The sequence below is a fragment of the Pezoporus flaviventris genome, unplaced genomic scaffold, assembly GCF_033815535.1.
Source record: "Pezoporus flaviventris isolate CSIRO_AGI_PZ_B2104156 unplaced genomic scaffold, CSIRO_AGI_Pfla_v1 ptg000057l, whole genome shotgun sequence".
Classification (NCBI taxonomy): domain Eukaryota; kingdom Metazoa; phylum Chordata; class Aves; order Psittaciformes; family Psittacidae; genus Pezoporus; species Pezoporus flaviventris.
This window is the reverse complement of record NW_026892605.1, coordinates 5,840,063-5,866,424: the sequence shown is the minus strand read 5'-3', so window position 1 is coordinate 5,866,424 and position 26,362 is coordinate 5,840,063. Positions and strand designations below refer to the sequence as shown.

At 39.9% G+C, this 26,362-nt stretch overlaps 1 protein-coding gene across 2 annotated transcripts; it reads right to left on the bottom strand.

Annotated features, from left to right (window-relative positions):
* Window positions 1-82: 82 nt before the first annotated feature.
* C6 (complement C6) lies at window positions 83-24,799 on the bottom strand. Of its 2 annotated transcripts, XM_061469464.1 has the most exons (18): window positions 24,363-24,799; window positions 22,996-23,153; window positions 22,130-22,286; window positions 19,866-20,010; window positions 19,075-19,216; window positions 18,109-18,247; window positions 16,302-16,502; window positions 12,548-12,788; window positions 11,724-11,846; window positions 10,661-10,827; window positions 9,328-9,553; window positions 7,961-8,132; window positions 6,191-6,302; window positions 5,628-5,760; window positions 4,452-4,643; window positions 3,851-3,941; window positions 2,298-2,539; window positions 83-391 (listed from the first exon to the last, which is right to left on the bottom strand). In XM_061469464.1, the coding sequence occupies exons 2-18, from the start codon at window positions 23,151-23,153 to the stop codon at window positions 210-212; spliced, it is 2,823 nt and encodes a 940-aa protein (XP_061325448.1). In that variant the 5' UTR covers window positions 24,363-24,799; the 3' UTR covers window positions 83-209. The 2 variants fall into 2 exon arrangements, with proteins under 2 accessions (XP_061325448.1, XP_061325449.1); XM_061469465.1 differs by lacking the exons at window positions 22,130-22,286; window positions 22,996-23,153 and having other exon boundaries at window positions 24,363-24,726.
* Between the last annotated feature and the right edge of the window lie 1,563 nt (window positions 24,800-26,362).

The window sequence follows — 26,362 nt, the reverse complement described above, 5'->3', positions numbered from 1 at the left end:
GAGCCCTTCTTGTGAAATGCCACAATTTTCAGACCAAAAAAAGGCCATTACCACTCATCTCCCAAAAATCTGTTAAGTGAGCTTTATTTTTTTTTTTTTAATCTAATTTTTAATCTACTTGTCCTTTTGTAACTAGCCAGGTTGTTCCCAGGATTGCTCAGCCTGCCCATGGTGGGATGGTCATGGTGACTGCCAGGAGAACTGATGGGTCACACTAGGCAGCTCCCCTGCTCCAGCACCTCCAGTTTGATGCCAGCACATTTCATGGCTGCCAGCATGCAATGACTGACTGTCCTCCTCCTCCCTGTCGACTCCATTTGGATGCAGTGAATTTGTCTCTCTTCTTTGGGGCATTGGTAAGGCATCAGGCAGGAGCACTGGGTCTGTGTCTCTGCGAATGAACATGTTGGAATTTTAGCTGCAAATATCATGACTAAACCCATATTTTACAACTTGAGAGCGTGTCAAAGTCCAGTGGGAAAAAACATTATAGGAGGCTCATGATACATTAGTTACAAAAACCTATAGTCATACACTAGATGGTAGGGTATTAAGACTAGATGCAAAACCAGCTTTAAATGCCAGGATTTGCAGCAATGGTTTAGATACAGAAGCATAAATTAAGTAGCTATTTTTATCCACTGACTTTCCCTGACTTTTCTTTTAAACAAAAAGATATTAAGTTGACTTTCTGTTCCAAATTATCCTATCACAGAATGTTGCTGTGAAATGGTGTCTTAAGGTCCACATTGTGTCAACTCCTATTTCATTAAAGCTCCTTTTATGAATGCTAAGCTACCTGCTGCTGGCCTGTGGTAAAGCTCAGTCCTGCGGGTTATTTCATTACCCATTTCTGACCTAATCAGATTCTGACTCTTCACATTCTTTCCCAGAAATTCCCTAGGCAGGAAAATAAGTTTCTGCTTCCCTTTTCTGAAAACATACGAAAAACATGTTTTCTTCCATTTAGCCGTACTGCAGTGTCTTCTGCATCTGTTGATACCAACTAAACATTCTAAAATCAAAACTTCAAATCTGAATGTTTGTGTATTCTCATAAGAAAGAGGGCTTTTATGAACATGGTGAGGAGGAAAGTCCAATTCAAACCTCTTGAGCGCCACAATAAATACTTATTTTATTTAATGTATTTTTTTGTCTCTCTCATTTTTCCTCACTGAACAAGGCCCCTCTGTAGGCTTTTGAGAGAAAAACACTGAGGTGCTGTCACAGAATCCTGCTTTAAGCCACTTCCACAGTGAGAGCAGACCTAGGCATCTTAGGGGCTCTGGAATAAATAAACCCAATATATTTTTTTTAAATTATAGCCACCTTCGCAGGAGCCTAAGGTGTCTATAGGCTCCACTAGAGCATGCACCTTCAGGGCCACAAAATGGTGATGCCCTCTGCTACAGCCCCACAATGAGCATTTCATGTAGCAATTTTATAACCACGTATTACAAATCCTGTGCTACCGAAATCTTGCATCTTCAAAACAGGGTCTCAAGATTACTGCACACTGCTGTTGCTTAATTTATCGTAACAAGACAAGGTGTGATACGGATCACATTTGTCTCTGGAAGCAAGTGAAGGAATAAGTGTGGCTGCCACTCAGCCTTTTCCTGGCAAATACTCAATATGTGCAGAGCCAGCCAGCACCTCAGACATTTACAGGAAAACCTACTGCTCTTATCACCAACTTACACAGTAAATAGCCAAGTTGCACAACAGTGTTTATAAAATAATCCTCTTAGGGATTTCATCAGCTTAGTGAGTTCATTAAAACTTCTAACACAGTTTTCACATATGGTTGTTTTCAAATTTTACCATTAAGATCCCATTAAGCCTGCTGGCCCCAGTCTTGCTTTTAAAGTAGCATCATGATTTAATTTCATAATTTAATTATATGCTATAGAAGGTGTGGCCCAAATTAACTCCTGAATTACAAACTACTGTTTATAGTAGTCTGAAAGGGAATGGACAATAACACTGCCAACTACATTTTTGTGATTAGAGATTCAAAAGTTAATTTTACTGAAAAAATTCCCTTCATTTTGTGCCTTACTAATGAGAAGTGGCAATGCTACACCACTTGTGGGTAAAGGGAAAAGGCGTGTATCTAGGTATAACACTTGCTGTCAGAGACACAGGGCTGACCACAGTTCCACCCTCCTCCTACCGTAAATTGCTCATATTGACCACAATGCTTCTAAATCTCATTCCTGGAGCAGTGAAGGAGTCATCACATTTCATTTTCAGATCCAAAGGGCTGGATAAATCCCACCATTCAAAAGTCGTACCTGGACACTCCTCCCAGTCATAGCAGGTGTCATAGCCACAGGGAACTTTCTTCAAGCTCTTTGTGGAGAGCTTTGCCCTTTCAATAGCCCAGTCCAGGCTGGAATTACCATGACAAGGGCCAGCATGTAAGAAATGAAATGACTGCTGTCCAAGGCACAATTCAGCTGAATACTGACAGCTGGGCTTGGTAATGTTCTGTTCAGAAGCAGCATGTAGCACACAGATGTCTTCTGAGTAGTGACTGGTCCAAGGGAAAAAGAAAAATTTTAGCAGGCTGTGGAACAAGTCCATGCTTCTAAACACTCCACCAGCAAACACAGCAAAGCCATGGCCAGGCTGCGTATCTGTCTAGGCTGTCCTAGCTACTGCAAGACCTGCACCTGATACAACATCATGCTGTGAGCTGAGGAAGCTTTGGTCCTGTCAAACAGATGAGAAATGGAGGATGTGTATCTACACAAGAAATCAGGAAGTGCCATTACCTCTGCAAGATGGCTTGTCTGAGTTAATGCAGCCCTGCAGCTGTGTGTGACAGTTTGCCTCTGAAGCACAGTTAGTTTGGGACCAATGGCAGGCAAAAACAGCCGTGCTGCTTGTAGTTTCTTTATGTATTGCTCTTGGTTCCTGAGTGGGTTTGTTCTGAGCAAGTACAGGCATTTCCAAGCAGCACTATTTTGTGGAGCCTAGTCATCTCCCAAAGAGAGGGAGCAATACAACTCACCTTGTTTATGTTTCTGAATTAAGTTTATAGTCAACGAAACATTTCTAGTTCTCAGAGGATTTGGCCCATGTATGTTTGACAACGTCTATCACCCCCTTAACATGCTCTCTCCCTTCCCAAGGGCTCTTGACAGAGAAGACACCTGGTTATTTGGGCATTGACATGAATGAGATGAATCCCATGCCAAGGGACTTGCCTGCAGTCACACAGGAGCCCTGTGGTGGAATGTGTTGTGATCTCAGCACTAGAACTGCCCAGCTCATATCCAGTTTGTGATCATCTTATCTATCTCCAGACCCACATCTGCACCTTGGCCAGTCATTTACTAAGATCCTCTAGGATAGCCCTCAGTTCACTTGATTGCTTAATGGTCTCTGCAGGTCTTGTTGTATGGAGATAATAAATCCAAGTTCCATACATTTTCATATGCTCTGGATTCTGAAACATACAGTATTTTGCAGAATGTTAATCTGAAAAAGGTAAATCTCAAACATAAGGAGTATGGCCTGTTATAGCAAGGTGATGACAGTGAAAATATAGAAATTGGAGGAATATAGAGAAGAAAAGGAAGACTCTAGTAGCAGATGATAATGTATATTAGAAAGATGTGCCATCATGTGCCATTTGGTTAATGTCATCATTCATTTATTTCACAGGCTATAAATGGGGCTGTAATTTGGATACAGAGGCATAGGTGCCTAATATCCGAACAGAAAGTAGTGAATTGTTGTTGTCTTTTGTTAGTCTTTCTGTTTTGTGTCACAGTGGGCTCTTGGCCTATAAATGGAGAAACTTTGGCTTTTCTTTTTCTAATTAAAGTACTTAACTTACCCACAATCTTCTTCTGGAGACATACAAACACACTGAGATCCAACCTGCTTTTGTCCTGGATTGCAAACACCTCTAATTTCAGTTTGCACATCTGAAACAAAAGAGTGAGAGTTACTGTAACTAGCAACAGAGTGAACAAAAATATGTTGTACTCCTGCTATGAAACCTAAAATGGATTTATTTCTACCTATCCCTTATTTTTCTCTTCAGAAGCTGCTGTGGTTGAGATTCTGCAAGTAGACATCAGTCTTTGCAAAAATCACTTGAAAATCCTGTACAATGAGAGAAGCTGAAGTTTTAGTAGAATGCATTCTCTTACTCTGCTTTGTAAAGCCTTGTTAACACAGCTGGGTGTTGTTTTGTTTTTTTTAAGAAAACAGGTTTAGTATCTCAATTTTATAATTAAATGGTACATTGCACCCAAAATTTCTGAACTTAACGCAGAAGTTTGGGGGTGAAATTATATGGCACTGTGGCAGGCACAAAGTAAAACCAAAATTAATCAACAGTTGTTATACATCTTTAAATCAGGCAACTAGCTAAAACTGTGCTGTTAATACCAGCACTATAGAAACAGTAAGGTATCTGCAGGCATACTGACCTTTTCCACATGTAATAGGTCTCAAAACAGGTGGTATCCAGGACAGGTCTTTCCCACAGGTGTACTGTGTTTGACCTGTGACTATAAACCCAGCCTGGCAGCTCAGCTTCACAGTTTCATCAACACTGTACTGTTGCTTAAATGGGGAAATTGTGACACTGTCAGATGTTGGTGGCCTGAGACAAACCAAGGCTGTAATAAACAAGAAATAAGTATAATTCTTGATGGTTTTATGGTGTTTTTATGGTAGATATTTACAGCGAGTCCTAATGCTTCATCTAAAGAGCCATAAAGGCGCTTAATAACACTGAACATTTGACTGACATTAAAAACTAATAAATATTTAACATAATTAAGTCTAGAAATTTTCAGTGAACTGTCATAGTCTTTTTAAATATTTTTCAATCAATAACTAAATAATTGCAATGTGTTTCTACTGTTTGCTAGCATGAGTAATTTAATTTCACAGTTTAAAAATAAGAATGGCATTAACAGCTTTTTTTTTTTTTTCACATGAAGCCAGTAACAGAACAGTTAAAATTAATGGCCATAGCAAACTTGGTGTTTGTTTTTTTTTTTTTTTATAAAATGAACACTAAGTCAGTGAAATCACACCAGTTCTAGAAAACTATCAGAATCTCTCCTGTTAGCAAACCCAGGTCAGTTCCGGTCCTTACTTCTTAACTGGAATGTAAATACTTGAAAGCTTTGATTTATTGTGGAAATTTTGAAGGCAACCTGGGTGGGTGGTGTACCATTTAGTACAAAAAGTGGTAGACAAATTCCTCTAAGAACACTTTCTTCATCATAACTCTACCAACTTAAAGATACCTTTGTAAGTCTGGAAACAAAAGGTGAGTCTTTCTGGTAAAGATATTTAAAAGCAGACAAGAGAAGGACGTCACAGCATCCATCTGAGGGCTTTTTAAAGCACTGAATATTACAATGTCCTTACAAAGAACATAATAGTTGTACTTCTGAATTGAAAGAGGAATGATGCAGTGACTCAGTAGGCTTTTGCTATATCTACATGAAACACCTTTTTAAAATGCCATCTTCTCAAATATCATTACAGATTCTTTTGTTAAAACCAGCATTAAAATGTTTTTTTTTTTTTTTGCCTTTTTCTTCCACTCCTGTTTTGTTGCTAGGCTAAATTAGTTTTCTCTTTCTTACGTTGACATTCAACAGGTTGCTGCATCCAGGTTTGATCTGGCAGACACCGAAAGAATTGATAGCCACTGAGAACATGACCACTCACGCAAGCAATTTCGGCTTCTTCCCCCACAGCATACTGGTTCTTTTCATTCTACAAAAAAAAAAAAAAGAAACCAAAAAAACCTCAGAAATCTATGGTAATGAGACTAGACATTGTTGAAAGAAACAATGGTAAAAGCCTGATGATACGACGTAACGAATGCGTGGTTTTCCTACTCTGAAATAATGAGTCATCCACTCAACCTATATAACGGTATGTTTGTTCATCTGAACTACCAGATGTCATGGTTACAAAACAATTCAAGGACTACTGTTTGAAATGAGTTCTACCTTGTGTTTGCTTCAGGTGCTGGTGGGCTTTGATGGAATAGAGTCCTACAGCATGCCACATATACAGCAACAAGCTCAGCTGGCACAGTAGCTAGCTTGGTTGTAAGGCATATGTAGCAAAAAAGCTGCAAAATTTCCCAGCTCTGCAATTGGTATACTTGCCTTCTGTAACACTCATTTTTCATGCTCACCCTAATAAAGCCGTATTCTGGTGGGTCTGGCCTGGAGCATCCAGACTCAGGTTCACCAATCAAGACATCCTCTTCTCTCCTGGCTTCATCATCATTTATACAAGGAGCAGCTCTGAAAAGTAAAAATTTGCTGGTAATGATGTATCTTAAGCATTGATGTTACCAAATGACAACGGCAGAATGTCAGGAGCTTTGGAAAGGAATGCAGTGTGTCTTGTCCCCCTCTCCATGCTAAAAGACCAATATTATTCTGTTAAATAAAATATGATGAACATCAAAATTTGCAGGTTCTGATAGGAGTGAGATTGCAAGAACATTAAAATGTGATAGATACAGGGCTACAATTTCTACTGACATAAGTAATGAAATATTTTTATGGATGCCCTGGGTTTAGCAGTAGCAGTCGATTTTTCTCCTTCTTGGTAGCTGGTGCAGCATTGTGTTTTGACTTTCAGCCTGGAAACAGTGCTGATAACGCAAATGTGTTTAGTTGTTGCTAAGTAATGTTTACCCTGACCAAGGACTCTGAGAGTTTCATGCTCTGCCAGGGAGGAGGGGAAGCCAGGAGGAAGCAGAGACAGGACACCTGACCCAAGCTAGCCAAAGAGGTATTCCATACCACAGCACGTTATGCCCGGGGGAGTAACTGGGAGTTACCCGGAAGGACACGGGGTCTTCTGGATCAGACTCGTTTTTTCGGCAGGTGGTATTGTATTCTCTTCCCTTGTTATTTTCTCTTATCATTGCTGTCGTTGGTGGTAGCGGTGGTGATTTGTGTTGTACATTGGTTGCTGGACTGTTCTTGTCTCAACTCGTGGGAGTTGCATTCTTTCGATTCTCCTCCCCATCTCTCCAGGAGCGGGGGGGGTGGGGGGGTGTGGGGAAGGAAAGAAAGAGGGAGGAAAAGGAGGGGGGAGTGAGTGAACTAGCTGGCTGGCTGGGTTTAAACCGTGACAATGGGCTAAGAAAAAGAGGTGAAGAACAACAGATGGCAGAAGTCCCTGAGAAACCCATGTGATTTGGCTGGGTTTAGTCAACTCCCCCCTGCTGCCATCAGGCAATGGCAAAAGGAGGCTAATCTCTGTGAGCATGGAGCTGTACAGCCATGGTGTCTAACTGAGATGAGTAGCAACTGTGGAGCCCATTGCTTTTAATCCTCTGCTATTTGCTCCAGAATCTCCTCTGTAGTCATTACAGCAGGGATGATGAAAATCCTGCTTCAGCTCTTGGTTCCAGTAGAAAGACTGAAGCTGCACAAAGCCTTGCTCTTGAAGATGCAAGAAACTGAGCCAGTCTGGAGTTGGAGTTAGGGTTTAAATTCAAACCATGCAAAACAGGTACATCAGACATAGAGTGAAAATACAAAAAGGTCGGTGGTTTCGGTGTAATTCTCTCTGAGATTAAGTTCAGACCTAAATGTCCAAGAGAATAAGGTGTGGTATTCAAAAAACAGAACCTGCAAACTCCCATGAAAGGAAACAGATGAGTTCTCCATGGTTTTGGACAAGAAGCCATGTAAAGCAGTGTTGAGAGGTCTACAGGCACACTTTATATGTAATTCATCAGTTGTTTCTAGGAATGAACAATGAATACAACCAAACTTGCAGCAAGTTCAAAGATTTTCAGGTATTTCCTTCTCTCAACCACAGCACAGAAGTTCAGAGAGGACAGATGTCTGCTATTTCTCTTTGGTAGTCACAAAGCCATTCTGGAGAGCTCCTTGTATCTGCCTCATGACTAAGGAGATCTTTCGAATTACCATCTTCTTACCTGTCTGTGAACACAGAGACATAACAGTCCTCCTCTTCTTCCTGTTCACCTTCACAAGGCTTCCCACCATTCACAGGGGTGGGGTTATTACACTCCCGGGTCCTTCTTCTTTTAAAGGAAGCATTGCATGAACTCCATTCAGACCAGCACCCCCAGCGGCCATCTACAGCAACTTCAGGAAATAAAAGAAATCTCATCTTTTGGTAGATCTGTACCATACATAGTATTTCTCTTAAGGCCACATACAAAAGAAATGATGGTAAATTCATTATGGCGTTTTTCAGAGGTTTAAAATTTTTACTCTTAAGGGATTAGATTGTATCTAGAAAAGTGGTTTTTCAAAAGAGGTCAGCCAAATTCCAGCTGGTTTATGAAAACCTAAAATATACCTTTCTTTATAGTTTTGATCACAGGTAACACTCAAACCCAGAATCAGCTAATTTTTATTTCAATTGCACATACAGATGTTTGAGTTTTTACAATGCTGTCAACCTTTTTACATAGGGCAGTATTTAATAAGTTATTAAATAAACCTGAACTCTAGCACCATGTCTAAATCCCTAATACACACCATATGCAAGCAAAACTAAAACACTACTGTCTTCTTTTAGCCCTTGTGGTTTTTTGTCTGTGGCACCATGAAGCATATATATAAAAAAAATATTTACACATCCTTTCTTTTCTGCGTAAAATATACTTTCTACATTCATCTCTATCTGCATGTCTTCGATTGTTCATTCTTTTCCAAGTATTTCTTTATCAGGGTCACAAAATGAAACCTGCCTTAGTGATTTTCCCTTTGTCCTCTTTTGGTCCTTGAATACAAATATACATAATCATAAGTATAATGCTGGAAGTCTCTTCTGTTTCCCATAGGCATGGCACTAGTGCCAATTTAATTAAAAACACTGTTTGCATGAAGTAGTTCTTTAAATTCTTCAGAATGATGATTATGTTCCCTCTCCTCAAGACAACTGAGTTTTCCTTCAACATGTAATCAATTCTTATCTCCATTAGCCATTTAGTCTTGAGTATAATAGGCTATAGGGAAAACTAAGGAACTGGTTTCATAATTTTTACATCGATTATCTTTGATCTCAACTTCCTACATATTGCTGAAAAGCTCATTTGCTATTATCTTAATTATGTAGCTAAGGAATCTTCTACCATGTCTTACAATTTCTTTTCAGCTGTGCCTATTCAATTTGATCCTTTATTTTCAATCCTACTTTTATTCTTACTCTTTCTGACCATCACCGTGTGGTAAATGTTATGGATTTAGTAATGGAAGGTTATTTCAGATTAATCCTTGGTTAATAGATACCAGAAGAACCATATTTACACTACGACAGTATCACCCCAAATACCTGATTTGTATCCTGGAGCTTGTGTCTCACAGCTTTTGCCATAGGTGCCAGCCTTGCACAGGCAGAGGCACTCTGTCCCAAAAAGCACAGGCCTGCCATTGTTGGGGCATGGGGCACACTGGCAAGGGTCAAACCTTCCCACGTACTCTTTCAGGGCTCTCTGCAGGTTGCGACGTTTGGTCACAGCACACGGCACATTCTTCACCAAATCCATGATGGGTGACACCTGGAAGGCAGCTGTTCAGTAAGCAGTTACGTAGACACAACAGAGTCCTGCTGGGAGAGCTGCAGCACTTCTAAAGGCACTAGGGCCTGCATATGAAGCCATATAGAATCATAGAATAGTTAGGGTTGGAAAGGACCTTACGATCATCTAGTTCCAACACCCCTGGCATGGGCAGGGACACCAGGAGTCAGGCATGCTGAAAGTTGCAGATGCTTTAAAGGAGCATGACAGTGCTATACATCCATATGGAAGTATTTAAGGCCAAGTTAGACGGGGCTTTGAGCAACCTGGTCTAGTGGAAGGAGCCCCTGCCAATGGTAGGGGATTAGGACTAGATAATCTTCAAGGTCTCTTCCAGCTCAAAGCATTCTGTGATTCTATGCTTACCCCGTTTATACTTCTTTTCCCCAGTTTAGGGCTCTGTGAGCTGGTGGAAAATGAAACAAGTGGAATACTATGTCTAATAAGTCAGAGCACTATAGATGACATAAGGTTTGTTTACATGTGGTTCCTGCCGTGTGAGACAAACTTACACTGCCTTCAGAAGCTCAGCATCTGCAGTTAAAGATCACTGCATTCAGGCTGGTTTTGCTACTTGCCTTGAGTGCTTTGACACTGCTGCAGAGTGGCTGCTGTGCCAGCTGTGGAAGGAGGCAGCTCACTGCACTCACAACAGTGCTGGCATGCTGGCATTATATGAGCAGGACAGAGATAACAGGGGACTGTTGCTTTGCTTCAGTTTGGCTATGTGCCATACCTTGCAACAAGTGAAAGAGCACAGGGATAAAAAGTGTTCCCAGCACCTCAGACTGCTTTCCTGCACAGTAACTAATCCTTGTCCATGCCTGAGCTCCTTCTGGTGACACGGCAATTCATTTGCATTCCTCCTTCTTACTCTAATTGTCCATGGACAATGCAAACCTGGTGTAGCTTAGAAACCTACATGCACAAGAAGCAGTTCAAATAAATGCTTTGTGTATTTAAGCCCATATACATTCATATCACACACAGCATTACATTAAAAGAGAAAACACTCGCAGAGCTCTCTGAAAACTGCTAACTGGTGAGCGCTTTGCTACCTCAACATTTTTCTTATTCTTCTCTTACCTCAAATTCAATCACAACAGGATTGTCCTTTACTGATTCCAGCCAGTCTGTGAAGACTGTGTGTTCTGGAAAAGCCGCCTTTTTCTCCCAGGCCAGAGATGCAGCATGCTCTGATCTGCCACCCTTTACCAGAGAGACAGACCGCTCAGCTGACTCCAGAATGGAACCTGAAAGGGAATTTCACCACAATATTGTCAGACAAAGGCTCTAAAGATGGTGGATGTAACAACAGTCTGAAAGTGTAAGAGGATAGAAAACAACATACTAAGATTTTTTGAAGATTGGAATAATAAAGTCTAAGCTCAGACAAACAATCCCTGCTATGACAGCAGCCTGTCAGTCTTTCAAAAGAAAATGCCTGAGACTTCAGTGATACAGATATTCAGAAGTACACAAGACACTGAAAAAATTGCAGGAGGTACAGCAGGCTTCACTAGAATACACACTGCGAGACAGGATCTTTTTCCTAGCTGTTAACACCTGAGTAATGGGAAATGATTATAAAATGAGGACAAAAACATGTAGGTGGTGATGAAATTCCTGTTTTCATTGGTGCAGAATATGACTCTTGCTATTCTTGCAGAATGCACCATCTTTCCACAGTTCCTGAGACACATTTCTGACATGGCCAGGGAAATCCTAGATGTCTGCTGACATGAGAAAAACAGAAGAGGAAGATCAGGGAGTATATTATTGTTGCCCAACTCTCTCAATGAGCCCTGAGCAACCCTTAAAGATCATAGATTCAGTCATGATCATGTGTCCATTTCCAATTTCAGTACGCTTGGCCCTGGACCCAGGGCTATGGGGAATGTTTGCCAGATCTGTGACTGACTGGAAGAGCCAGTGCCACTGGATCTCCAGTGGTGGTGCTTCAGAGCAGAAGAGTAGTGTTTCTACATCATAATTTCTTTTATATGTTTCCAGTGCTCTCTTCAGAGACAGTGGCTTCTCTGGATGAGCATCTGCAGTTCAGCAAAGCTGGGAGACACCCTGGAGCTAAGGGAAATGGTATCTGTCAGGGTAAGTAACAGGACATGAGCCCTGTTTTCATCACAGTCACCTTCATGTTTCACAGTCATCCTGTTTGTGGTGCATCTGGTACTGACTTTCTTTTTCTTCCTGAGGAACACACGCCTTGTTGTTTCTGTTCGGACACACTCTGTTGATTCATCCACTGCCAGGCCTAGAAATATCACAGAGAAGCAGCTTCATCCCTGTAACCACATTACATGATGGCACCATGCCCCCAGGCTCCCACATAGAGGTGAGCCATCACAGGTCTCCCTGCTCCTCACCCACCACTGAAGATTTTGCTGCTGCAGGTGCTTGCTTCCCCAGGTACAAACAGCACTGGACTGCGTCATGCCTGCTATACCGTTTAGGTACCCTCCCATATCCATGCAAGTTACAGCAACAGCATTAAGGATTACAGCTTTTAACTTAAAAATTCCAATTTTGTTGTATTGTGTTTTCATTTTGATAGTCTGGCAGTCATGGAAATATTTTTAGTAATTTCTAATAAATACCAACAATTTCAATGACTGTATCCCTAAAAATACCATTTACACCTATCAGACTTGAGTCCTACACTGGAGTATGCTGGAACACCTTTTCCTGGTGGCACCTGGTCTTGACCTAAAGGTCTTAAGTTTCCTTAATTACTTTTATCAAGTAAGGGACCTCTCGAACTCTTCAAATTAATATAATGTAAGCAAAATTTATTCTTGTTCTTTATCCAGGCAGTGTAAGTAATTCCTGGATCTATGCAAGTCTAAACAATATTTTTTGCTGTTGAAGGACATACTACATGGTGAAAGACCTAAAAACTGTGATAGGAAAAGCTAGTAAGCATATTGTGATAATTTCTTCTTAAAGATTACATACCTGAGTTCTTCAGTTCCTCAGAGCTATACTGGTAAAGAATGTCATAGGAACCGCCCACCTTCCCAGAGGTGTAGTAGTGAGTGCCAAAGTTATCAAATATTCTGCTGTATAAAGCATAATTGTACTCCAAGGGCAGGTGGTTAAGTGCTTTTAGAAAGACGTCTGAGAGCTGCAGATCTGACTGTTTCATTGTGAAATTTGCAACAGAAGTTATTTTGTGGACTCTAATAAAGTTGGAATTCTAGAAGAAAGAAAAGGGTAGTCATAGCATCTACATAGGTAGTTAATTGCAAAAAGTAGAGAAGCCAAAATTATGTCCTGAGATACGTTGCTAGAACTGATTAATCATGTGTATCATGCTGCTTTAACCATGAACAAACTATACCTGGAGATTCCAAGATCCCTGTGAGGTTCTTGAGGACAATGCTCATTATTCCTTTACACTGTGGGTGTATACAGCATTCTAAAGAAAATCAGGACTCCCTGAGCATCTACCAAACAGAAAGCAAAAGGATTCCTGCCAAAACAAATATACCAGGAACTGATAAAACAAACAAAAATTTCAGAGGAAAGGCTTGGCTTGATTTGCAAGCAATCTGGTGAGTGGCTATTCTGGATACTAAGTCAATGTCATGAAGTTTCAGAATATGTCAGTCTGCTAAAACTAAAACTAAACCACAGTGTTAAAGATCTCATTGAGTTCAAGTGTCGGGCTATTAATACTAGAGGCAAAAGAAAAGAAAGTTCAGAAACTGGAAACCTCTACTATCTTACAAAAAACTAGTGGTTTTGAGACATCTAATTCATATATTTTTCTAGTGCTAGAGGCTTTCAACTAAATAGAAAGGAGAGGAACAGAAAATACTGAAAGGGATTTACGAAGTGTTAAAAGGAACAGACAGTACAAGGCCAAAGCAAAAAGATCACGAGCAACAGGAGGGGCATAAAACTGGAACAAATGACCACCCAGCAGATAGAAAAAAATCATTATAAAAAAAAATTGGTACTGAATTATATATAGGTGCTTCTGCTGAATTTTGCTGCTGGTAGTTTGGCTCTCCTCTATTTCTGTCTTCAAGGTCACTTGGCTTGGAAGATTCAAGGATGCATTTAGACAGGGAGGTCCAAGCCAGGACTGAGCAACATAGCACATGAACTGGATTTTGGCTCTCAGTCCTGCACAGCAGTGTTCATTTCATTGCCCTCATTTGCACATTGGAAAATAAGCTAAGGATATGCAGCTTTCTGCTGCAGTAAGAATTAGCATGGAAGAAATAGTTATGTAACACTTCCCATAGTTGCACTTAGCTCCTAAAATACCCTGTGGTTAATCCATTTTTAGGATTTTCAGGTGATTTAGGTTCTTATTCTCAATTTTCAGCTGTGCCAGCTAACATTTCAATTACAACATACAGAATTACAAGCCTCTTTGGCAAACGTGGATTCTAAAACCTTAGCTGGTTGTGGCATGCTTTTCATCTCTTGCATACTAAATATGAATTTCTGCTTGACATACATCATGCATTTGCATTTGCTGCTACTGATCTTAAGTGCTTTTATTACTAGCAATTAATTGTTTTTATTACTAGCAATTTACCTTACAGTTGTCAAACCTAGTGTTTTCTCTGTTAAATCCCTGAGGCTCACACAGTATTGGAAACCCTCACTTGTAGAACAATCCCAAGAAACTGGATTCCAAAGTCTCTAGTTATTTCTGGGCACATGTTTAATCATAGTGGTAAAACTTGGTGCCTGTAGCAAGCTTGATCCATGAGTAACAGGTATTAATATAAAATATTAGTAGATCGGAAATTATTGTTCCTAAAGAAAGCCTGCTCTGAATCAAACATGAGTACTTGTCCTTGGTTCAGATCAACACATTTAAAACAAAGCACTTCACCAGCTACTAAGAAGAAGGAAAATGACTGCTACAGCTGAACCCAGGAGAGTATCCAAGTTCAGTTTTGATACACAAACAACTTCATTGACAAAAGGGAACCAAACACAACCTGAGCTGGACTGATGTTGAGGTGAGTAGTTTTAACTGGAAATTTTCTACAAAGCAGGGTATCACCTGAACATGCTGATTAAGTAATCTTTTATCCCAAATATCATAAGCAGATTTGCCACAGAATCATGTCTGTCCCTGCCTGACATCATGTCCTGGGTTCAGCCATAGCAGTCATTTTATTCTTTCTTAGTAGTTGGTGCAGTGCCGTGTTTTTTGACTTTCAGCCTGGGAACAGTGCTGATAACACCGATGTTTTTAGTTGCTGCTTGGTAATCTTTAGTCTGACCACGGCTTTTCTGAGTCTCATGCTCTGCCACGGAGGAAAGGAAGCCGGGAGGAAGCAGAAACAGGACACCTGACCCAAACTAACCAAAGAGGTATTCCATACCACAGCATGTCATGCCCACTATATAAGCTGGGGGCAGTTACCCGGAAGGGTTAGATCACTGCTCTGGTTGGACTGGGTATTGATCGGTCGGTGGTGAGCGGTTGTATTTTCTTCCCTTGTTATTTCCCTTATCATTATTATTATTGGCGGTAGCAGTAGTGGTTTGTGTTATACCTTAGTTACTGCACTGTTTTTATCTCAACCTGTGGGAGTTACATTCTTTTGATTTTCCACCCCATCCCTCAGGGAGTGGTGGGAGAAAGGGGGGGGGGGGAGGGGCGGGGCAGAGAGTGAATGAACAGCTGTGGGGTTTCTGAGTGACAGGCTGGGCTTAAGCCATGGCACATCACCAGTGACAGAGATGGCCTCTTATCTTTGAGCTCTCAGTTTTTCAATTGTAGTTCAAGCAGTCCCGCTCAATTAGCTACCACCAGAAACACTTGAAACACAGGTTAAGGGAATGGGCACAAATTCTGATACAGAGCCTTCAGAAGTCCTTTGGAATAACAGCATGGGAATTCAGTGACAGGAAAAGGAAGAAAATAAATAGTATGTAATAGCAACAAACTGGAGTAGTTTATAATGAAAGAATAGAAAAATGTGTTACTTAATATTCCAGTCCTATGGTAAGAATTTTTTGTTACATTTAGGATAGAGAAGGGTGGGAAGTGGTCATCTAGACTCAGCTGTGTAAACAATAGCCCACCCCTTACTGCCATTAAACTATAAAAGGGCACAGTCTTATATCCCACAGTATTCAACTGTATTAAAGGTGCAGAATTTCATGGTAAAAAGGTTTTCGGTTCTCAGACACTTTTCTGTGGATGTGTTATTTCCAAGATTATCATCAAGTATATCTTGGCAGCCATAAGACTCCAATATGCAAGTTAGTCACCAAATCAGAAACTAATGTAGAATAATTCCCAGCACATGCATATGTACAACATTCTTGAGTGCACTTCATTTCTTTTCAGAGTTGTTTGCTACTGTTACTACATGGCATTCTCCCTACTTGCTCTATAATTATGACAGGAAAAGGAGTGTTTTACCTGATCTGATAATCTCATTTCTATGTTAAATCTATACTTTTTTAAATGGAGTAAGTTATGATTTCTATACTAAAATGAGCAGTGCATGTTGCATTGTGGAAAATATGTTATAACCTGGAGCATCCCATAGTTTCAGAAAAACTTTTTAATGTGTGATTCTAGTAGCATAGTTATTTGTTTGCTTACTTGTTTTTTTAAATGCTGTGCCAATGCCTTGATAAGGAAAGAAGCCCCTGGTAGCTCAGTTCTGAAATGAACAGACAGAAATCAAATCAAATGAAGAAATTTGAGGCAACATTCAGTTACCTTTTCATATGAGGCTTCAACAGCTTTCTTGAAGGAGGAAGATGATGTGACTTTAACCCGTTTCTTTCTTGAGAATAAAAATGGAACACCAGAAGATCTTTGAGCACCATGAGTGGATGAACTATGTCCATGAGCACTATCACTCAGGGGAGTTAAATCATTGTAGAAATCTGATGTTACATCATCCTCTTCATCTTTCACCTGTAGATTTAGTAAAGCAAAACACATTTTCCCAAATAATAACCTGAAACAGAAGCCTAGTAAGCAATGAATTTTTGATTTTTAAGGAAGAAACATGCCTGATTAGTTGAGACTTGGCAGTAAGCTGAAAATTGTTCTTAACCCTAAAGATGAGGCTGAGAAAGGTTAATAGGTGAAGTGAGTACTAGATAAGAAGTAGCATTACTAACAGGCATTTATGCAAGAGAGAAAACAAGAAAAAGGCATGTAATACTTTCTTTTTTTTTTTTTATTTTAAATTTTTCACCCTCATGCCTCAAAGCTTAGGAATAATTTCAACAAAGTATTTCAACAGACATTTCAAAGACTGTCAGACCTTCATGCTACGTCCACACTATGACTAAGTCCCAGTCCCATGGCTTCTGTATTGTACAAGGCAAAGAGCTTCATGTTTTCTGTCTTTTCTTCATAATTCCCAGTTTAATTCCCAGTAGGTGGAGAGGAGCTGGGAGCAAACCTGCCTGATCAAGTTGATAAGCCTCAATGGTGCTGTTGCACAAGGAAAACTTTAGAATCAGATCAGAAGTTACTAATTTCCCAAAACCCACATGTCTGAAAGATGCCTTTTGATTTCCTTCTCTAGACTTGTTTAATTAATAGTATTGCTAAGGAACCTCAGAGGTGAGGTGATCCATTTCCCCATTTCCGTTCTGCAAGAAGTCATATGCTTTTGCATGAAAACATACTGGAGTTCCAAAAAGAAAGCCTGATCCAGTGACCCTTCTATACCAAAGGCTGGTCTAAATGTTAAGAAGATATAGATATACTCTTAAAGGTCAGATTCACAAACCCTTAACACTTCTGGAAATGGACATCTGTAAATTAATAAACCACACAGCTTTAAAGTGACCTGGGCAAACCAAGGCTTGTTTTTCCACACTGGATATTTATGCACACAGTAATTTTTCACCATTATTTATAAAACCTACATGTTTCACAATGAGAACAAAAAGGCTTTGAATAATCTCCCCAGGGAAGTGGCAAATTCCAGTAACGCTGGACACTTTAAAGGTTTGGCTGGACATGACACTGGGACATCTTGTCTAGACCATGCCTTTGCCAGGAAGAGTGACCAGGTGATCCTTGAGATCCCTTCCAGCCTGCTATTCTATGTCATGGCCAATCCAATTGCAATTTCCATGGAACATATTAGGGTGTCCTTTCTTCAGTTGCTCCCCTTCAAGTAATACTAAAAACGCACAGCACTCCTGGCAAAAATCAGCAGTTCAGTTTTCACACGTTAGTTGAGATTTTTCACATCCTGCATTTTGAAGGAGCAAGGCTCAAATCAAAACAAAGACATGGCCACAGCCGTAGGGAAGCAAGAGAGAAGCCCAAATCAATCATTTGACTGTGCAGTGAGTAAACACAGATCTTAAAGGTGTGAGTAGAGCCACGTGACAGCTTAATTTTTCCAATTTCCACACATCACTTGAAGAATGTCCTGACCTCACGAAGTTGAGAAATCTTGTCCTAAACCACAAATTACTGCCTAAGACTTGAGCACACAACTTGGACTGTAATTATGGAAATAGTTTTTCAGCCAGGAGCTGCTACTTGAGAATACCTGAAAGCTGACAGCCTCCAGGTTTGCAGGAACACGATACGATTTCCTTGTCTCTTTGCGCTTAACTGTGGTGCATTGTCCTCCATTGAACGAGTTGCCAAGGACTTCCCCTCGGCTCTCTCCTGCCAGAATGTGAAATCTAACAAAAAAATATAACCAGAGATCAAACAATTCCAGAAAGACATATAGACTTGAAACTTTCTGTGGTATATAGCTGCACTGAAGATTTTGTAGGTTTGAATGAAATGGCATTAACATCTGTGTTATGTAAGTGCTTTGAAAGAAGTTCCTCTACAAGGACATCTAATTCACCTGAAAAATGCTGCAGTAGCAGCCATTTTTCCTACTTTTCATCTGTGCTTAGCTGTCTAGGTAATTCCAATACCATTATGAGACAGTCACTCTTAAACAGAGAATGGCCTAGTAAAATGAACAAGCAGTTCTCCATTTCTGCCATAACTGATGTTAAGCAGAGTGCACCGAGTTCAAAATTCAGTTAAAAAATGAATGACTACTTGGGATAAGCATCCCTTGTTTAGATCTTACACTGCTTAAATTAGTAGTCTGGAAGAAGTGATGGTTGGTATCATGTGAAAGGTATCATAGACAAAAAAAGCAACACCCTCAACACCCTGAAAATTTCTGAGGCACTAAGAATAACTGAGATGGACGTTGCCAGTATGCAATGCTAAGGTTGCTGTGAGGCAGGAAGGGTAACTCAGAGTGCAGTGCTCCTTGACAGTAATTTGTCTAGTCCACCAGCTCTTCAGAGCAAGACTGACAGATGCTGTGGGCAAGGATTAGCCTGAAGGTTTGGCTTCATTTTTACAATTTCTGCTTAATTTTAATATGAGAGATTATGTATTTTAATGTGATACTTTCAAATGCTAATTGGGGATTATGTTTTTATGTAAATTAGTGAGGTAAGAATTTCAGGTTTTCGAAAAATAAGAAAAGATGGCTTACCCACTGCCTATTAACTGCACACCTGGGATGCTCTCATACTTTCTGTTACACACGGTCTTTATCCTCCCACAATTTCTTTCATCAGAGTTGTCCCCACAATCATTTTCTCCATTACATTCCATTTTTTTTGCAATACAACGGCCTGCACCAGAGAAACAGCATCAGCAATGTGAAGATTCAGCATGTCTGAATACAGAAAAGGGTAGTGTGTTTTTTTTCCCTAGTAAAGGTGTGAACTTGTCTTAGGAGTTAATAATGAGGCAGTATAATGCATAGATTATTCCTTTGAGAAATGAATATTTCAGTTCTGCCAGTTTTGCCTTGCTTTGAAGATGTGAAGGCTTCATTTTAGGATTAGCAAAAGGGTATGAAGATAAAGCTATTTTAAGGCTAATGAGGTATATTTAAATTGAAGTAAACAAGAAATACCAGAAATTCAACAAAAACAGTGCAAGTTTATGTTCAGACAAACTCTATGGATATGTTTGTACATGAAGAATTTGTGCAAAGAAATATTATTGGAACAGTGCTGCTGTCTATCTCTCATGGTCATACTGACATCCCAGGCTAGAGACTGCACTTGAATTACTTCTAGTTACAGAAGAAACTGTAAACATAAGCTGCTACTAATTCATATGAAGTTCTGAAGCAGACTTCTGTCCCTGCTTCTTTCCCCTGGAATTTTTGTATGGAATATACAAAACCTAGATTACCTGGACCTTTCTTGCCTCAATGTCTAATCACTTGACTACCTAATAGTGCAACAATTGTGCAATGAAGATTATCATTACCATTTTCACACTGAAATTTATTCTTGCAATCAATTTCCACTACATTGCAGAGCTTAGCTGGGAAGCATGGGCGGGAATCCACCAGTGACTCCGTACAGGCCTGACCCCCAAACTGTGATGGTCGCAGGAATGTCGGGACACGAAACTGTAAGGCAGAAGAAGTAAAACCAGGGTGCTTTGTGTGAGCTGTTTTTGTAGCTGAGTGCCCCCTCAGGCACAGTCACATGCCTCAGGGCTGCTGAAGCTTTTATCAAAACTAGGGTCCCAAAGGAAATAATTTTTTTTTTTCCTTACATGCTACCATGCCATCATCCCACGTAAGGGGGGCAGTGATCTGGAATCCAAGGGCCCCACTAGCCCCGACAGAGCACACATGATGAAGCACTTGACAACCTGGGCTACATCACTGGAAGAATCTAAAGTTCAGTCCCTATGTGTTCAGTTTTAATGGCACAGCAGGAAATGGTGTGCAACAATCTTAACGGAGATTTTTCATGTTCTTTATCATCTCTGTTGAAATAGAAATACTCTGACAGGGACATGTAATGCCATCCCCAAACCATCTGGCTTGGCTCCCACACGTGGGGCCTCTTGTCTGAAGTGCACTGGATGAACTGGAAGAAAAAAACGGTTCTCCTGACAGTTTCTGTTACCAAACATGATATGGGAGCAAAAGCTAAAGCTGACTGAGTTTTCTTTCCCAAAGTCACTAACATCCTTGCAGAATAACAATGCTGAATAAATGCTGCTAGACAAATCACTTCAGATATATTTTTCACTCTAAGAGACTGGTAGTGAGACCTATCTGCATGAGACTGAACAGTTGCTCCTCCAAGAATTTTTTCCCACTGGAAAGCACAGTTCCTTGCAGACTTCTGTTACTTCTCTTCCTGTAGAGAACTACTGAACTCAAACAGTGCAGGAAGATGTCTAGTAAAAATCAGTAACCAAGTGACTATGAAGGGAGAATGCAAAGAGCAACACCAGATCATCTGAAAGCTTTTGAGCTCAAGATAACAATTACTCCATTTGGGGTCCAGAGCACTCACAATATTATTTGTGTGAGCTTCCACTTCTTCATCTCTTCCCCTCACTTGGACCTTGTTTACACTAATCTTCACACTTAACCTTGTAAGTCATGTCATTTTGACAGTTGCTTGTATTTATCACAAGCAGTGATCTTTATATGCTGGAGGGAAAAATGGATCACAGTCCACAAAAGCACCTTTTTTTCTTGAAGCACCTAATCTGTTGCACCAATATTTGAAGTTAACAAATACGAACAATGCTTCTACATATGCATATGTAAGAAACTCAGCCATTTAGGAAGATATTCATTACCAAAAAATTCCCCTTCTAGCTCTTGCAGTTCACTGTCTCCCACTTTCACTGTTTCTCCCTGCTCTGCCCTCATACTCTCAATCCCTGTTGCAGGATAGGAACCCCATATGGTGGTTCACATTCACACCTAGAACAGATTCTTCATGTTTTCCTTATCCTGCCTGGGCATCAGAAAGTTATATATGTATGTAAAGATACACTTAGGGTATCTGACAGGTTTTTCAAGACTGTTTTTCAGGCACAGAATGGATTTTGGAAGCTGAGCAGGACATTCAGAGTCGTATACTGCATCTGCACAGAAACAGAGCTGCTGTCACAGTTGATCTCAAAGCTCAGACCCAGCCACATAACTACCCCATGCAATCTGCAGTCCCCTCCACTTCCTAGAACCTTACATTGGCCAGGACTTGGTTCCTTTAGGTCAAATCCACTTGAACTTGACTTTTCACCTCTTCCCTCTCTGCCATCTCACCTCTAAGTATACCAACAGTCAACAGACACAAGACCAAGAGGAAACAAAAAAAACATCCTGGGGTTTTATTCCACAGATATTAAGCACATCCCCTTCAGTTTTGTATAGGCTTAAAAGGTTGGAGGAATGGTGCTCTGGATTTCTTAAAAACAATCTCAAATTGATCCTGACTACCAGTCTGACACACAGCCTGAGCATTTCTAGCCACTACTGGTTAGGATTTGTGGGTAAACTCTTTTTAGTAGATGATTACATCTCATTTTTCTTACCTTTAGAACATATAGCATGCTATGGATAAGCCAAAGATACTGTGACTTTCTCCTGCTTAAATAAAAATGCAAACTCTACAGCTTGATTTATCCTTTATATGGAAAAATCAACTGTAATTGTGACAATGGAACTTTTGAAGCAAGTTCTCATAAATGAATTTACTCTTTTTTTTTCTACCTACTTGTTTTTTAATGCATGGGTCACATTCTGACCAAGGGCCAAAGTCTCCAAGCTGACAGTTGATAGGACATATTTGTTGGTTACATGCACGAGATTCCTGCTTTGTGCACAGCTGGTCACAGAAGTTTTGACTATAATATTCATCCATTCTTATTTGCCTAAAAACAAATTTACAAGTTATGCTAGGAAGGAATCATAGGTATATTCTAACTGTGTGTGAAGGCTGATACAGAAAATTATTTTGAGCCCAATGAAAACAACTTGAGAGATAATAGGTAGTTGCAGAATGTTGATTAAAAGGAAAATATAAATATGCTTTATGTTTACAGAGCAACTTTTTCCACTTCACTTCTACTGTCCCAGAGAATAGTACAGAAAAAGCCAGGAGGAAAAGAGGGGATTTCTCATAAATTTAGAGTATACCACCGCATTACATCTAATTTGGTGCTGCTGAATCTTTATTTGACTTTAATAAGATTAATAAAATTAACCATACAGGGAGAAACTTTTTGTACACTTGCCAGCTGGAGCTGACTTCTCCCATGATAATGCTCTGAGCTGGGCAGAGCTCCCAGACCAGGGCACTGGGCACTGGTCCCCCTCTTATAGGGGGCTCACCCTCACTACATCTGTTGGCAGATACAGGTTTGTTGGAGGCACTGTAATGCTGTATATATATAATATTGTATTTTTTTAGTTTTGCAATTAAAATATAATATATTCATCTGGTAAACTGGTATGACACATTTTCTCAGGATATTACGGAAGCTGGAGCTTCAGGCACAGGTCCCCCTCCTCAGAAGTGCTGGGGTCTTTTTCTCAGGGATTAAGCAGAGGCACAGAAGTAATGAGATAGGTTGGCCCTACCTGTGCCTCGTCTGTGTGCCATAATTGCAGGTTTGTGAACAGGCAGACCACAACCCCCATGGGTAATGTTCACAGTAGCACCCCTGGCTGCTCTCAATCACGAGGCTCAGAAGGATCAGGTGAATTAACATAGTCTTGTCTGTAGTGAAGGTGTCCATCTAAAGCACATGGGCAGATAACAAAAGCTCAGGAAACTCATTTACAGTTATGCCTGTATCTTTAGAGAGACATTTCTTCTAATTTGAAAAGTCTATAAATCTGCTTTATGATGCAAAGTTGCTAGGCAATGTACCTAGAAAAGGGCAATAATGCAAGACACACATTTATCAGTAATTTAATTAATACTTTAAGGACCAAAATTCTCAATGGCCTTTTTGGACACTTATTTATCAGGAGTACTAATCATGCCTGCACATTATTTCTATTGAAGAAATCACTTATAAATAATTTTGAATGTGACAAATAAAAACCTACGATTGCTCTTCTTGCTTAGAGGTATTCTCAAAAATATTATCTAGGAATAAGAATAAAAGCATGAGATAACTCATAAAATGTGAAAAAAATCAAACAGGAAATTAAGAGCAATGAGCTCATCTATTACCCTGTAACCATTTTCACATGCCTATGAATCCCCTTTGTATAAGTGTTTTGCTGGAGTGAATTATTCTTTTAGCGTTCTGTTGTTCTTAGTTTTGACTAGCCTGTCCAAACTGCAAACCATCACTATTCAAAGCATATCCGAATTTTCTACCAACAGGAGAAGACAGAAAAAATAACCACTTTCTACAGCAGTGGTCAATTAAACTTTATTTGATGAGGCAGAAGGTTATAGGCAGTCTTTAGGAAGTAATAATGTTAGTAAACTTGAAAAACTTTTTCCAGACAAACTGTTTATTCATTGATTGAATCAACACTAAATTTGATACACGATTACAGTAGAATATTATCTTTATTGTATTGTTTTGCTTCAAAAAATGAAAAGCCAATAGGAAGTTTTAAAAGAAAATATTTATTTTAAAACAATACTCAAAAAAAATTCTTTTTTGAAAGTTTGAAACGAAATGTGAATTGTTTTCTATTTTAGGTTTTTAGCCATATATGCTATCATGATTTTTATACCTTGCTGAGAAAAATGAAGTTATGTCAAGTCTAAACGTTGCTTCCTCCTTTGGTAAAGAAAGCCAGTAAGTCTTCACACAGCTGTTGTAGTGAGGACTCAGAGCACTTTTTACACAATAATTCATCAATGAACATGCCTTTCAGAGAGATCCAAGTATAAGTAAACCCAAAATATGGTAAAACTGGAAACAGAGAAATTAACAGTCTAGCTAATGAAATAGGAGGAGAAGAGGCATCTTTTTGCTTACCTGAGTTGCTGGCTTAGAAAAGAGATGAAGCCCTACAGAACGATTAATTTGCTTATTCCTTTGCTGTACTGGATATAGAAAAGCACCATTTATTCTCGTCTGTGAGCAAAAGTGCAAACAATCAAAACATCAGAAGCAAATCAACAGCCATTAAAATGTACACAAATGAGAGATTAATTCAACATCGTCAAGGAAAAAAAAATGAACACAAAACTCTTCCTTATATGTCTTGTAACCCATGTGCCTTGAAGCTAACAAAAAATCTTCCTTATTAATTCATTGTAAGACAGTTAGCTGCAAAGTCAGTCAACTTTGCAGACTGGTGTGACATTGGCATGGTTTGCTGCAGTATTTTATGCTAAAGTTTGGAGGTTTGTTTGATTTGGTTATCCATTAATGAAGGCAGACGTAGTCTAGTGGCAGAAATGGTCAGAATAAAACTGCCTCTCCACCAGTACACCAAGAGAGACATATTCTAGAAAATTGTGGAGAAACAGTAATTTATATAAATTTATATAAATATAGCTGCCCATCAGGAGCTGAGAGGAATAAAAATACCTCTGTATTAGTCCTTAATGCCTCAATGTATACTGCAAGTCTCCTTGTGCTGCCAGATAGAGCTGCATAACCTTCTCTTCTCTCTCTTCCAGTCTGAAGGCAAGAGAGAAATCTTGTAAGGTGGCACATGTCTATTAATTCGTTATTGCTTTCTCTAGGAAACAGAGTCCAGGCCAGGGAAAAAACATGTATCTGCTGCTGCACCCTCTCTGCAAATGTGGGCCACCCAGAGAAAATAAAATCCAAACTATATTTGAGGTTATATACAGCTCTTTGGCTTCTCCCCTCTGTGATGAGCTCTGGGAGCATAGTGACCCTTGGCAAATGCAGACAGCAGACGAGCTGCTGAGAGCCTCTTCCCTGCAACACAGGCACTATCCCAAGACTGAGAGCATAGGTCAGGAATTAAAATGGAAAGTGAGAGAGCACACCCATGCAGAACAGAGACAGCAATGAGAAGCACAAACCAAGAAAGCAGATTGCCCTAAAAAAATAATGAGTGTCTGGAACATGACCCCAAACCTCTCAAATACTCAGTATGCATCCTAACCAGAGGGAATGCTGCATTGAATCCCCCTTCATACCAGCAGACTGGCAGAAACATGTCAAGATGTCAAAGTTTTCGAAACAAATTTCCCGACTTGCTGGGACCCATGGTTATATATATCCTTGAAAAGAAAAACTCAGAGCTTCCTTCATAGCTTCATTTTCCAGTTGCCTTTGCAGTTTGTTGGTTTTGGTTTGTTTTTTTTTAATTCTAGGTTTGGCCAAAGAAGTGCTGTTACACAACTTGAGGACACAATTAGCAACCTGATGTTCTGCCAGATCCTTATTACATGTTGTAAACTTGTCAAAAGAAATCAAAATAGTCATCACCCTGGTGCCATGGTTGCCTCTGAGTGTGATTTGTAAACTTAAGTGAAAAATATTGGCATCTACATTCCAGTGAGCTTCTAAACCTTAGCACTCCCAGGTCACCAAGGGCAGCCCTCTAGCCATAGTGGGACCCCAAAGAGGAGATGCCTGGCTTCTCCCAGGCTTGTAGAAACAAACCACAACTGTGAGCTGCAAGTCAGTGTTCATAGTAGCATAATGAAGATGGCTAAAAGATTCTAGCAGAGGAAACACTTTTACACTTTTTCTTAACAGGAATACAAGGAATTACTAAAAAGGTTTATGAATTTTAAATTTATTACAAGGAAAAGGTGCTTCATCCAGTTTATGAAAGTCTCTGTTATTCGTAATTAGAGAAAAAGCTATCAGAGAAGCACCACAGTTAGCATCATCAGAGAAATGCTTGGTGTAGACTGGCATTGGTGGACTATGCAACGAAGTCAGGGCTTGAGGACAGCATGAGTACATTCATATTGAATCCTTAGTTGGGGGTTCATGTGAACTTAACTCATTTGCCTGAAACTGGAGATTGTCAGCTCATCTGCAAA

Coding starts and splice junctions, on each gene's coding strand:
- C6 (XM_061469464.1), bottom strand. CDS start 23,153: ATGGACACCTTCACTACAGACAAGACTATGTTAATTCACCTGATCCTT. Junction 20,011..22,129: donor ACCCATGCATTAAAAAACAA/GTAGGTAGAAAA, acceptor TCTGCCTTACAG/TTTCGTGTCCCGACATTCCT. Junction 2,540..3,850: donor TCTCCAGAAGAAGATTGTGG/GTAAGTTAAGTA, acceptor CCCTTGGACCAG/TCACTACTCAGAAGACATCT.